Below are 14,168 nucleotides of genomic sequence, written 5' to 3' on the forward strand. Positions count from 1 at the left end.
CGGTGTGTTTTGCTTGTTCATCTCGACCGTGTCCTATGTACCTCAGACTGGGAGGGCCTCATCGGTGACTGCCACTTACGCTGCCTCACTTCCATTGTCTCCGATCACGGCCCACTGTTGCTGGACTGCTTCCCTGCGACGACGATGATGCATAGGCGTTTCCACTTTGAGGACTACTGGCTGCGGTTGGATGGATTCCAAGACGTAGTCATGGCAGCTTGGGCTTCAGTTGACGACACTGACCCATTCGGGCGCATGATGCTGCGGATGAAAGCCACTGCTCAGGGACTCACTAGCTGGAGTGCCAAATCGGTTGGCTGCGTAAAGCACAAGCTAGCAATCACCCGACAGCTGATCCTCAAGGTCCAAGAGGACCGGACGCTCACCCTGCACGAGGTGTGGCTGCACAAGACCCTAAAGCTATCCTACCTAGGATTCGCCTCCTTGGAATAGACCATCGCCCATCAACGCGCGTGCATTGCATCGCTCAAGGATAGTGACGCCAACACATCATTCTTCCAACGGCAATGTCCATACCGGCGTCAGAAGAATTGTATTCATTGCCTCTTCACCAATGGGCACACAATCTCTGGCCAGGAAGACTTGGCCAAGTTGGCGTTCGGCATTTCGACGTACTTATCGACACGCGGCCGATCGCGAGTGCACCCTCAACCTCCCGCAGCTCATGACGTCGGTTGACGACCTCACAGACCTTGAGACAGCTTTTGAGGAGGACAAGATCTGGCAGGCAATCAAACAACTTTCCGCATGCAAAGCGCCTACACCCGACGGGGTCACCGCGGAATTCCTTCGCGCATGCCGGAGCACCGTCAGAGGATTTCGTCGCCGTTTTCTAGCAGCTATTTGTGTTATTGGTTAGAGGCTTTCATCGCCTCAACCAGGCGCTGCTCACGCTCCTGCCCAAAGGCCCAGACGCACAAGGGATCGGCAACTACCGCCCCATCAGCCTGATCCAACTTGTCGCCAAAGTCTTCGCCAAGGTGTTATCTCTGTGACTCAGGCCCAAGCACGGCAGCCTAGTGAGCGCCAACCAAAATGCCTTCATCTCTGGTCGCTCCTTGCATGACAACTTCGTCCTCGTCCGACAGTCCATGCGTCTCCTGCATCAGCTCCATGCACCGAGGATGTTGCTCAAGCTTGACCTGGCAAAGGCCTTCGATACCATCTCTTGGCCCTTCCTATTAGAGGTGCTGCGCCAATACGGTTTCGAGAACCGGTTCCTGGATTGGCTGGCCGTGCTGCTCACTACTGCGAGCACGAAGGTCTTGATGAATGGTGAGCCTGGACCCCCAATCTGGCATCGTTGCGGACTCCGACAAGGCGACCCGCTGTCGCCCCAGCTTTTCGTCCTTGCAGTAGGCACCCTAGGCCGCCTAATCAAACACGTCGTCGCCTCAGGCATCCTACCACAGCTACACCCGCGACGATCAATCCCAGCGATCCCGCTATATGCCGATGATGTGGTCCTTTTTTGCCAACCTACGCCGAGCGACATAGCGGCGGTCAAGGCGCCATCCTACATCTATTCGGGAAGGCATCCGGGCTGCTGGTCAATTACACCAAGAGCTCTGCCACGCTGCTACATCGTGACCAGGAGGTTGGCACGTTTGTCGCCATTGAGAGTTAGGGATTGCCGACCTGCCGCTGACATAACTGGGGATTCCCCTAACTGTCAGAAGGATAACCTGCATGCAGCTACAACCACTCGTCGACAGGGTCATTGTGCAGCTGCCTTGCTGGAAATCGTGGCTCATGAACAAGTTTGGACAAGTTGCTCTTGTCAGCTCATGAACAAGTTTGGACAAGTTGCTCTTGTCAAGTCAGTGCTCTGCGCCACCCCAATCCACCGGCTGCTCGTCTACGCGCCCCCCAAGAAGATCATCAAGCAACCGGAGAAGATCCAGCGCGGCTTCCTTTGGGAGGCGTGTGCCGCTGCCAACGGGAAAAATTGCCACATCAACTGGAGATGTGTCTGTCGACCACTTTCCCTTGGCGGCCTTGGCGTGCAAGATATTGAGTGCGCCGGGCTTGCACTGCGCCCCAGATGGTAGTGGTTCAGCGGGACTGAAGAAGGGTGCGCATGGGCCGGTCTCGACTTGCAGTTCTCTAACTAGGAGCACAGCCTCTTCTTCGCCTCCACCACCATGACCATTGGCAATGGTCGAAATGCGCTGTTTTGGGAGGATCTCTGGGTTGGAGGCAAATCTGCGGAAGAGATCGCCCCCAATTTCTACACCGGCATCCCCAAGCGACGAAAGGTGCGCATCGTCGCCAACAAGCTACATGCCCACACATGGACGCGTGACATCCACAGCAACCTGGGAGTTCATGAGATTGGCCAATATCTGCTTCTTTGGCATGCCATTCAACACACAACCCTCTCGGACGAGCTGGATCAGCTTATCTGGAAATGGAGCGCCAACAGCAAGTATACTGCCCGATCATGCTACCTTGCTACTCCCTCCGTTTCTAAATATAAGTCTTTTTAGAGGTTTCACTAGGGAACTACATACGGATGTATATAGACATACTTTAGAGTGTAGATTCACTCATTTTATTCCTTATGTAGTCCCTTAGTGAAATCTCTTAAAAGACTTATATTTAGGAACGGAGGGAGTACTTTCCAGGGATCCGCTAGCTGCAGCGCCTCAATTCTAATCTGGAAGGCCTGGGCGCCACCAAAAGTGAAGTTTTTCTATTGGCTCACCAATCTGGATAGGTGTTGGACTGCCGAATGTTGTGGCCTGCAGCACCACCCCCGTTGTGTCCTTTGCGACCAGGAACCGGAGATGATGCACCACCTACTAGTTTCCTGCCCCTTCTCGAGGCAGGTATGGCACGATATCCTCGCCTAGCTAAGGATGGCGTGCAGACCACCTGGCCTGGATGCCTCCATCTCCGAATGGTGGCTTGCTGTCAAAGTGACGACCCCCAAACCGCTTCGCTAGGGCTGGGGCTTCAAGCCTTCGACTGGTGATCCCAAGCACCTGGGATGTCCACTAAGATACTAAGATCATTGTAACGTAAGCTGCAAAGCCCCCTCCTAGGAGGCATGTAACCTGTTTCCCCCTTTTCAATGAAAAAAAACGCAAAGTCTTTGCGTTTTCTCGGGAAAACAAAAGTTTCACGGTAATTTAGTTGAAGACATGGCCTCCGCCGCCTTTGCGCACTTCGATGAGCTCTTGGGCACCGGGATTGACCGTGACTGCACCTTGGACCTCTCGTAGTTGATCACGACCACCCCGAATCTCCTTGAGCTAGACGCGCCCTTTGATGACGAGGAGATCTGGTGCGCGACGCGCCCTTTGATGACGAGGAGATCTGGTGCGCGGTCAAGAGATCGCCGGCGCGCAAGGCCCCGAGGCCCGACGGCTTCACCGCCGAGTTTTTGCGCGCCTGCTGGCCCACGATCAAGGCCGACTTCGCCAACGTCTTCCGGCAGCTCTACGACATGCGCAGACGAGGGTTCTCGCACTTGAACCAAGCGTTGCTCTTGCTGCTTCCCAAGCGCGCCGACGCGGGCTGCCTGCGCGACTATCGGCCGATCAGCCTCACACATTGTTGCCAAGATCTTCGCCACGGTGCTCTCACTCCGCCTCGCGCCCCGGCTCAACGCCCTCGTCAGCAACAACCAGAACGCCTTCATCCACTGGTGAAGCCTGCATGACAATTTTGTGCTAGTCCGCCAATCTGCTCACTTGCTGGACCAGCTGGGCGCGTCACGCGTCTTATTAAAGCTCGATCTCGCGCGGGCTTTTGACTTGCTGTCCTGGCCCTTCCTCTTCGAGGTGCTGAGGCAGTATGGCTTTGGGGATAGATTTCTAGAGTGGGTGGCGATCCTGCTGTCCTCAGCCAGCACCAAGGTGCTGCTAAATGGGAGCCCTGGACCCCCTATTTGGCATCGCCAGGGCCTGCGCCAATGTGATTCCATGTCGCCGCAGTTGTTTGTCCTCGCCGTTGACACCCTCAGCCGCCTGTTCAAGCGCGACACCGAGCTCGAAGTCATTCGACGACTGCACCCCTCAAGGTCGATCCCCCCATCTCGCTATATGCGGATGGCGTGGTCTTATTCTGCCATCCTCAGCCGGACGACATCAAGGCCGTGAGGGCAATCCTGCTGCTCTTTGGTCGGGCATCTGGGCTACGCGTCAATTTTGCCAAGAGCACTGCAACGATCATCAGATGCGACGACGACACCATGAGGCCCATCGTTGAGAGCCTGGGCTGCCCAATTGTTGGCCTCCCCATCACATACCTGGGCATCCCGCTCACCATTAGGCACCCAACCACAGCTCAGCTGCTCCCTCTCGTCGACAAGGTTGCAGGGAGATTGCCCACCTGGAAAGCCTGGCTCATGAATAGAGCGGGCCGCCTCGCTTTGGTGAAATCGGCGCTCGGAGCGATCCCGTTACACCAGCTGCTCGTGTTGGCGCTGCCAAAGATCCTCAAGATGCTTGAGAGGATCCAGAAAGGGTTCCTTTGGGCCGGCCGCGCCGAGGCTAACGGTGGTCATTGTCATGTTAGTTGGCGCCGGGTTGCGCCCCCAAAATGCCTCAGTGGGCTAGGAGTGCACGACTTGGAGCGCACCGGCATGGCGCTGAGGACTCGTTGGCTATGGTTCAGCAAAACCGATGACCGCCGTGCATGGGCTAGACTCGACCTCCAATTCTCTGCTGAGGAGCGAGCCTTCTTCTTCGCGAGCACCCACATGATCATTGGGAACGACGAGAGCACTAGATTTTGGGAGGACCGATGGATCAATGGGTGCTCCGTCTACGAGATCGCGCCCCTGCTTAAGATCAGGACAGTCGCTGAGGGCTTGCAGGCCCACCTTTGGGCGCACGACATCCACGTCGTCCTGGGAGTCCACGAAATTGGGCAGTACTTGCTGCTTTGGCGTCTCCTCGAAGTCATGTCACTCTCCATTGAGCCTGACAAGATGGTTTGGAAGTGGAACGAGGCCGGCACCTACACCGCTAGATCTGCCTACCACACATCCTTCCACGGATCGATCGCCTCCGACGACTGGAAACTCATCTGAAGAGCTGGGCGCCGCCGAAAGTGAAATTCTTCCACTGGCTCCCCAGCTTAGATCGCTGCTGTACGGTGGATCGACTCGCTCGACATGGAATGCAGCACCATGCGGCATGCCCCTTGTGCGACCAGGCCCCGGAGACGCTGCACCACCTCCTGCTATCTTGCCCCTTCTCGCGGCAGGTATGGCATGAGATCCTTGCCTGGATACGCGTGACATGCAAACCGCCCAACAACGAAAGCTCCATGCTCGACCGGTGGCACCATGCTAGGCAAGACACCCCTCGGCTGATGCGCAAGGGACTTGCATCCGTGACGCTCCTGACACCTTGGATGATTTGGAAGCATAGGAACGATTGCCTTTTTGACCGCACGCAGCCGTCCGTCCACACTCTCGTGGGCAGGATCAAAGATGAGGCTAGGCTTTGGGCCACTGCTGGTGCCGAAGGGCTTAGGGTTGTGCTGCCAGCTTCATGGGATGTGCAATAGTGACCATCCGATATGTGTAACCACCTCCTAGGAGGACTATAATTTCACAACTCTCTCTCTCTCTCTTTTCAATGAAATGAAACGCAAAGGTCCATTGCGTTTTCCTGAAAAAAAATAGTTGAAGACTGGTACTCCTTCCATTTCGCTATATTTGTCCACAGCCCACCAAGCGCACAGAACAAGACACTGAATCTAAGAATGATAAATACCCATGCATACCCCTATAAAATAACATGCTAGAATTTCTTAGCTTCTTCCGAGTCATAGAGTGAAAATATTACAGTTCCTACACTTCTGGTTCCCTGAAACGACATATTTTGCACAAAGACACCCAACACCGTGAAAAGTTTATAGCGACTAGCAAGACGTACAGGGTAATAAGTAGTAGTACTCTACAGAAATCTAAGTCATTATGGCTTTTTACAGACTACGATGCATGATTTTTGACTATGTTTTCAATAAAAAAATACTCCCTCCGTTCCATAATGTAGTGCATATACATTTTCTAGAAAGTCAAACTTTGACCAAGTTTATAGATAAAATTATTTATATCTATGATATTAAATATATATAATATTATGAAAATACGTCTTATGATGTACTCCCTCTGTCCGGAAATACTTGTCGGAGAAATGGATAAAAATGGATCTATCCAGAACTAAAATATGTATAGAAACATTCATTTCGCCGACAAGTATTTTCGGACGGAGGGAGTATTTGGTATTCTAGATGTATATACTTTTTTCTATAAACTTGGTCAAAGTTTGTCAAGTTTGACTTCTCAAAAAATCTACATGCGCTACATTGTGGAATGGAGGGAGTACCAGCATACAATAAAAAATCATATTTTAGGAAGTAATTGTGCAAGATAAATCCAACAGATTATTTTCAAATAGCCAGTCATATACTTTAACAGATATGATATGTTAGTATCCAAAGTATCAAAAGGTTGATCAGGCAGATCCCACTGCAATCAATATTTAGGCACGGTATATAACTGGTTTAGAAACATGGCATCCAATAACTTCCACCATATTTTAGATCATCCTCAGTCCCATTCATTACGAGCAATACCACAAAATCATGATAATCGCAATTTAGAACATGGTAAAATATAAATGAGAGAGGTGAGAATGATCAGATAATTACCTGGAGCTTTACTTTTATATCCAGAACCATCCTTTCTCTCTCAGCCTGTATAGATCAAAACAAAGACCGTAAGAAAAGAAAAGTTACTGTGGCATGCATGTGCACAAACAATGGTTGAGATTAATTTACATAACAGTATGCATGACTTACCGCCCTCTCTCTGGGACTCAGACTTTCTGCCTTTGGACCTCCACTGATTCGGACAGCGGGAGAACTGAAAACAGATGTCAGTTGATATTGCAGTTATAGTTACTGGAAAAGGTTAACGTGAAAAAACTTGCAGGCCTGTCATCATACCTTGGTACTTGCTTACTAGCCCCACCAACTAATGCTAGAATTGATTTACGCTTTTCTTCTTGTTCTTCTGTTCTTGCATTTGCTGGAAAGCTTTTATAACAGTGCCTATTGCCTGGTTCTGCAGATGAGTTTATCGCTAATTACCTTTCCAAATATAATCGAAGTGCAGCACTAAATCGATACCCCACAACCCAAGCATTAAGAGTCAAAATGAACCTCGACATGTAGAAAATACAAAAGTTACATGATTCCTTCAATTAAAGTGTTTGAACAGTTCCGGTAAAGAGCTCAAGTTGTTTGCATATTAATTCCAACAGCGTGGTGTATCAGACTCAATAAAAAAATGCACGGTTGTCTACACAGTCCTTAATCATTGTGTTCCTGAGGTCATCTGATTCTAACATACATAGGGTTTGAACTGTTAGAAACACAATGATTAAGGGTGACAACACGACAGAGAGAACAAGTGCTAGGCAAAAAATAAAATGTACGTAAGTACCTGAACCTTCAGTCTCAGAATCGGCTATTGTTATGATCTCGGGATCAGCAACATGAGAAGGAAAGATTGCCAGAGGGCTTTGTCCTCTCCCAGTTGCATCCTGCAACTTATCAAGAAGGTTGTTCGTGAATTCTTCTGCATTGTTGCATCTTTCCAGATAATCCAAGAATCCCTGAGTCTCTATAAACTGCATAATCTGCCAAACAAGCATCAAGTTTATAGTTTGTTAAGGATATGACCAAGCTAGCTATGCAACGACGACGTTAAAATGCAAACGCATGATTTAAGGTTAGGGCACACTTTAGTTAACTATGTGTATCCTTGCCCTACCTGGCTACGAAGGATATAAAACTGAAGTACTCCCTCCGTCCGGAATTACGTGACACTCAAACAGATGTATCTAACACTAAAATGGGTCTAGATAAATCCGTTTGAGCGTCAAGTAATTCCAGACGGGGGAAGTATATTATAACCAACAATACTAACTTTAAATTAGAAGAGCTGTCAATCACAAAATAGGTAGGCTATTGTGAGCAACAAAACGAAGTCAGGCAGCATCAGCAAAAATACTGAGTTATGTCAGCACGATCAATAAAGTTAAGAGCAATTATCAATCACCAAACACTTGGTAACTAGTTAATCAGATGAAATCTAAGTAAACTCCGATTTTGGAATGTGTCAACCTCATATATGCAGATATAAGACTATGATAAATGTTGAACAGATCAACCAAATTTCAGGACTCGGGAGTGGCAGATAACATTGCACATATGTTGACAAAGCCCATCTAGCAATAGGTTTGGCCTGTGTGGAATGGCACATAACTCTTGTATAAATATAAGTATGCAAATCCTTCTATTTCATAGTTGTTATTTGTGAGCAGCTATTTTCTCTGTCTCGTAAAAGGGGATTCATTAGTCACTTCACAAATTAGTGAACCATAATACAGCATGAACAGACTTCCATGTTCTCTCGAGGATGATCGTTGTATACAGTACACGCTGTCAATGGAAAGTAACTTATGTGCTGTATAGCTCCATTTATATTGAGGGCAATTCCTGAATGTATAAGGATAGTATACTTAAAAAAACACCATTATACATGGAAAAGCTTTCAGAAGCAAACCATTCTCTGAAATGGCAGATCAAATTTTGGAATAGTTCATTGGACTCAAGTTCATAGACAGGTCTTATGTGATCTAAGTTTATGAGGGCATTATTTTGGTCCCTAAATTTCAGAGGTAAGCCCAAATCAAATATTATGAGCACTGGCAACTGGGTCAAACAGAAATTTAATAAATATAGCACCCATTTAACAGAATGGAAAAAAAATACTCGCTTCCAAAGTTGAGAGACCAATAGTACCATTTAGAAGTTTAGTGTTCAAAATAGACGCAGACTAAGTTGGGAACCAAAAGATACTTTACCAGATTCAACTTTCCGTTCCACGATATACAAAGATATAAGTGCCAATGAATAGTAAGCATACCATTGACATGGATTCGACAGGCTGATTAGTTGCTCGGGACCGTTTTTTAAGGAATGCTTGAGCATTGAAACCGGTTGGTAAAGCATTATCCTGACAAGCAAACCTCTTGAGTTATCACCAAAGAACGTAATACACAAATAGTAGTCAGAAAACTTATTAGCGTGATGACTTACAATGAAGTTACGGTAACCACTCATAATCTGTGCAAAGAATCTCAAGAATATCAGCCTGCAAAAAAAAATCAACTAATAAAATAGCTCCCATGATGCCCACTGGAGAACAAATAGTCCTAAACATAGATCATGACTGAAGATCCAGAATAGTCTTCGGGGTTAATTCACGATCAAACCATGCAACAAAGAATCATAAACTCCCTGTCTGATTAGTGTCAAGCATGTTTTCTTTTCTCTCAATATCCAATTATTTTACGATGCTCAGAATGTGAGGTACGATACCAAATAGTCCATGAACTGATTTTCTGAGCCCGTTCTCATGTAAATATATATACTTGTGCAGGCAGCCAGGCATTTATAATTTACCTATTCATATTGTTGTCTAAGGTACTAGGCCTACTTTCAGTGGAATTCTACCATTATAAGTCTACTTTCAGTAGAGTGCTAGCACAAACATCGGATTAATTAGCAATTGCGCACAGATACAAATTAAACATTAGCAGGTAGCACAGAATTACCTAAGCTGGAAATCATGGTCTTGCCCCCATGACTTTGTCGCGGCCCTTAAAGAATGGTCACCCATACTGCCAAGATTGATTTTCATGTAATCAATGGCCACAACATTGGGCTGTAGCAGTTTCAATATCTCACCACGCAAGAAACTATGTTCGCTTTCGGGTATAGGAGGAATGTCTTCCGTGGTTGTTATCCGATTGTATTCGAGATCAACCACCACTACCTGCAATTGCATGCATTGCCATTATCACATCATCATGATGCATCATAATGGTAAAGTTTGAGAAAACAAACAAGGAAAACGTAAGTTTGCATTGGTTGGCCAAACTAACAAAAACTTGGAGCAATAGTGAAACATCATTGTCAGAAAATGAATTCAGTATATGCAATATAAGAAGTTCAACATCTAAGCGCATGGAATACAGAATAAACAAATGCAATTCAACTTCTCTTGTTAAGGCTAGGGTACAGGTATTCTGTAACATGTTCGTTTACAAATCAGTGTGTTGTTCTCATGGAAATTGTCCACACACCCAGAAGAAAATCCTGACTTCTCAAAGTTCAGACTAGTAACAAAATATGTTGAACCAAACTTCTTCGCTCTCAAAATATCATAAGATACCTTGCACACGTCAGCTCAGGGTTACAAAACTATAAATGTAAAGATTTCTTGTGACTATTAATCAAAGCAAGATGGAGCACTCATACATCGGCTGTGAAAGGAAAATGATCCTAGAAGCAAAAATAAAAAACAGGTGGACCAAACCTTTTAAAAGGCTATTTCCACCAGTAAATAAGTAGTATGTATTGCCAAGAGAATATAGGCAGGCAAAGACAAAAAAACGGCCAACGGAAACTTCATTTAATGTTGCAACTTACACCATCCATTGTCACCGTAGATGTGTCAACGCCTGAATGAAGTCCCATCATGTAGGGAGTCGGAGCATCAATGTAGTCAACACCACTAGAGAATATTATTGGAATGTAGACATGCTGCAGCACAACAAATACGTTGAATGGGAATAATTCACCACATGAGCATAACATACAATAATGAGAATTTCTGGTACAGATATGAATGAAATCCTCAAGCGCAACAATTATTTTCACATATTTGTGAAGCCCACTAAAGACTTGGGAATAAAAAGGAACACAGTTGAATGAAACCCACCTGCCACCTAATCGGGTATATCAAATGGCATATGGCTTCTGAAACTAGCGTTAATAACGTATACCTGCATTACAAAACAAAAGAGAAGTCCATCAAGCTTAAGATAAACTTCAAACACTTCCACTTAAGGTGTTGTTGCAAAGTAACAATCTGTTCACTTGTAAACCTAAGCTAAGACTGAGATGGTATAATGAAAAACGGTCCTTTGTGTTTCCTCGAAAAATGTAAAAACATACTCCCTCCGTTCCTAAATATAAGTCTTTTAAGAGATTACACTATGGACTACATACGGAGCGAAACGAGTGAATCCACACTCTATAGTATGTCTATATACATCCGTATGTAGTCTGTAGTGTAATTTCTTAAAAGACTTATATTTAGGAATGGAGGAAGTAGTCAAGAGTTGCATTGTGAAACTCAACGGACTTGTTAGATCTTAGCAATATCCTTCTTTCAAGCAGAACGGCAGTAAAGAGCTGTATTAGTTTATCAACATCCAGACACTGCACCAATGGCTGGAAGGATATCTGCAATCACAATCAGCTTGATATTACAAGTTGGATGTGAGCAAAATGGAGTATCTAAAATGGTACTGGAAATATATGATCAAGGAACATAAGACGAAATGGAAAGGAAGCCATACATCAGCGTGAGGAAGCCATTCTTTTGGAGGGGTTTCCGAGGAAAGAAGGCAATTATCAATGGCAAACAAGACACGATCCTTTCCCGGTGTTGGTAATGGAACATTTGACACCACATGGGATATTATATCCCACAAAGGCTTGCTGAAATCAGGGACGACAAATATTAAGCCATGAAAAAGGCGTAATCCATAGTTTGCCATTATCAAGCGCACGCATGAATAATGAACTTTACCTACAACCGGCAGGAGAAAAACAAAGGACAAATATTTCCTCTAGAGCATCTCGAAGGACTTGGAAACAAGGAGAATGGGACACAAAGCAGATGCATTTATCAGCAAAAGAATTCACTGGAATTTGGTAGGCTTCAATAATATCTTCACAAATTGGATCTCGAAATGCAATACAACTGACGTAAATTTTTGAACCATCTCCCTCTACAAAAAATGATGACTATGTTAAGAGGTCCCTATGTATACAATAAAAAAATCAACTTGAAGGATTAAAAACATGCTCAAAGTCCAGGAAATATCAATTACCAACAAGACCAACTAATGTAATTAATCACATACCTGTCAAAACTATGGGATAGCTCCTTGGATAGGTGGAGACGTCATTGGCGTCCAACCCAGAAGAGTATATTCTTACACCAGCTGGCAAAACACACTGCAGTTATCAACGGACAATGATAGAAAGGTTCAGATTACAATAAAACAAGATTAGGGATAAAATAGACATGATGATATCATGATTGTCATTCAGCGGTTCAAATTATTATAACATGAGATCATTCACATTCTCTTGTTCACATTACTATCTTTTCCTTTCAGTTATCTAGCAAAGATCTCCACTATTTTATTGGTGTTCAAGGTTCAACCCCTGGGAAAATGACATGGAATTATCCACCATTGCTAAAAAAAATGATGGTTAAAAATAAATGCATGGCACACCCTACCCCTTGTTTTCCATCCCATGTGTCATTAACGTGTTTTTACGCAATAAGACATGGCTTACAGACTTTGACACTGCTAACTAATTTTGGTTGTAGATTATATGTGCTGATACAAAAAGGGCACGGGCAAAAGGTCACTGGCAGGGATGTGACTGCTAAAATAGCATGTCCCTACATACATCACATGATCACATTGTAAAAGTATCCTTCCATGTTCAATTATCTCCAACCACGGAGCAAGTTGGGGCACTTGTCCTAGAATGCCAGCATAGACAAGCCGACAAGGAACCACTCCCTAGCTATACCATCATTTTCCCAAGATAGCAGGATTTTGAACTTCTGATGATAACTTTTAATAAGGAGAGATGAATGTAACTGTTCAAAGAAGAAACTCTGTTGGGCAGAGCTAGGTTAAGCCTCTAGTTATCTAGTGTGCACATTGGTCTGAGTGCCTACAGACTCACCCTTATAAAAATCAATCAAACTTGAAACCCAACCGAATCAGGTCAACCTAATCAACAGACTAGGTGGTCGCGTAATCTTGAGGCGGCACAACCCCAGTAGGATGGCGAGCAAGCGGTGGCATGGGGCAGCAAGCAGTGGCCGTGCAAAAAGAACTATCCCCACTAGATCAGCAAGTGTGCTGACAATGTTATCACGATTCACGTCGCACTGGCTTCGTCCCTGATCACGTCGCAGGCCAAACAATTCACGGCACAGTGTGGAGGCCTATAATTTTCCCAGCCATTCTTAAATTTCTGTCTCGGCCGATGCACAGTTGAGTACGCAACTGGCATATACAATTCTAACCTCAGTGCACTAGAGCATCACGAATTCACCTCTAATGATCAACCATTTCGAAGTTAGCAACACGCCAGCCCAATCAAATGCTAACAACACCAATTTGTCCATTTCACCAAAAATTCTAACGATGGGCAGCTGGCTGAAAGGAGCGGGATCTGCGACTCACGGTGGGGAGCTGCGGGGGCGGGGGAGGGTAGAGCGCGTGGCCCGAGTGCGGGAACTGGTCGATGAAGGCAGGCATGTACATTTCTTCGGCGCCATGGAAGCCCTTCAGGCCATCCAGCGCCCGGATCTCTGGCCCCAGCCCGCATACCACGAAATACTCGAAGATCCGTGACGTTGATGCCATCGCCGCTGTCGTCGATCACCGGCAGTCACGCCTACCCGCCCGCCTCCGGGAAGGGATCCTCGGCGCGGTCGGTCTCCGTCGATCTCTCCCTAATTTCGACTCTGCGGGAAAGGGAGGAGATGGTGTAGGCCGTGGGACGAAGGAAGGCGACGAACTACTACATGGGTCGGGTGGACTTTCTGTTTGTGATCCGTTAGGGAAAAAACAGGGATAGACCCGTTAGGGAAAAAAATACAAAAATACTCCCTCCGTTCCTAAATAAGTTTTTTTAAAGGTTGCACTATGGAATATATACGGATATATATAGACATACTTTAGAGTATATATTCATTCATTTTACTTCGTATGTAGACCCCTAGTGAGATCTTTTAAAAAACTTATATTTAGAAACGGAGGGAGTACTATAAATCTGATGACATTGCCGCTAAAAAAACTGAGCACCGAATTTTTCATGCGAAAAGAGATACTCCCATAAGAATTTGCCATGTTTTAAAATAAAAGTTATCATGTAGAGCGTAAAAAACAGAAAATCGTTAAGATGCAGCATTAATTAATAAAGGGTGTCCTACTTTTAGTCTAAATATA

At 45.7% G+C, this 14,168-nt stretch overlaps 1 protein-coding gene across 1 annotated transcript in view; it reads right to left on the reverse strand.

Moving 5' to 3' along the window:
• Positions 1–13,752, reverse strand: part of LOC123443751 (DENN domain and WD repeat-containing protein SCD1) — a 28,790-nt gene extending 15,038 nt beyond the window's left edge. The window contains exons 1-14 of the mRNA XM_045120274.1: positions 13,401–13,752; positions 12,051–12,144; positions 11,714–11,915; positions 11,481–11,622; positions 11,264–11,364; positions 10,838–10,901; positions 10,546–10,659; positions 9,669–9,889; positions 9,151–9,205; positions 8,978–9,067; positions 7,490–7,685; positions 6,991–7,108; positions 6,844–6,907; positions 6,694–6,738 (exon numbers count right to left, since the gene is read on the reverse strand). Of these exons, the coding sequence (XP_044976209.1) occupies positions 6,694–6,738; positions 6,844–6,907; positions 6,991–7,108; positions 7,490–7,685; positions 8,978–9,067; positions 9,151–9,205; positions 9,669–9,889; positions 10,546–10,659; positions 10,838–10,901; positions 11,264–11,364; positions 11,481–11,622; positions 11,714–11,915; positions 12,051–12,144; positions 13,401–13,583 (1,689 nt within the window). The 5' untranslated portion in view covers positions 13,584–13,752. The remainder of the gene's footprint in view (positions 1–6,693; positions 6,739–6,843; positions 6,908–6,990; positions 7,109–7,489; positions 7,686–8,977; positions 9,068–9,150; positions 9,206–9,668; positions 9,890–10,545; positions 10,660–10,837; positions 10,902–11,263; positions 11,365–11,480; positions 11,623–11,713; positions 11,916–12,050; positions 12,145–13,400) is intronic.
• Between the last annotated feature and the right edge of the window lie 416 nt (positions 13,753–14,168).

This window comes from Hordeum vulgare, chromosome 3H, assembly GCF_904849725.1.
Source record: "Hordeum vulgare subsp. vulgare chromosome 3H, MorexV3_pseudomolecules_assembly, whole genome shotgun sequence".
Taxonomy (NCBI): Eukaryota; Viridiplantae; Streptophyta; class Magnoliopsida; order Poales; family Poaceae; genus Hordeum; species Hordeum vulgare.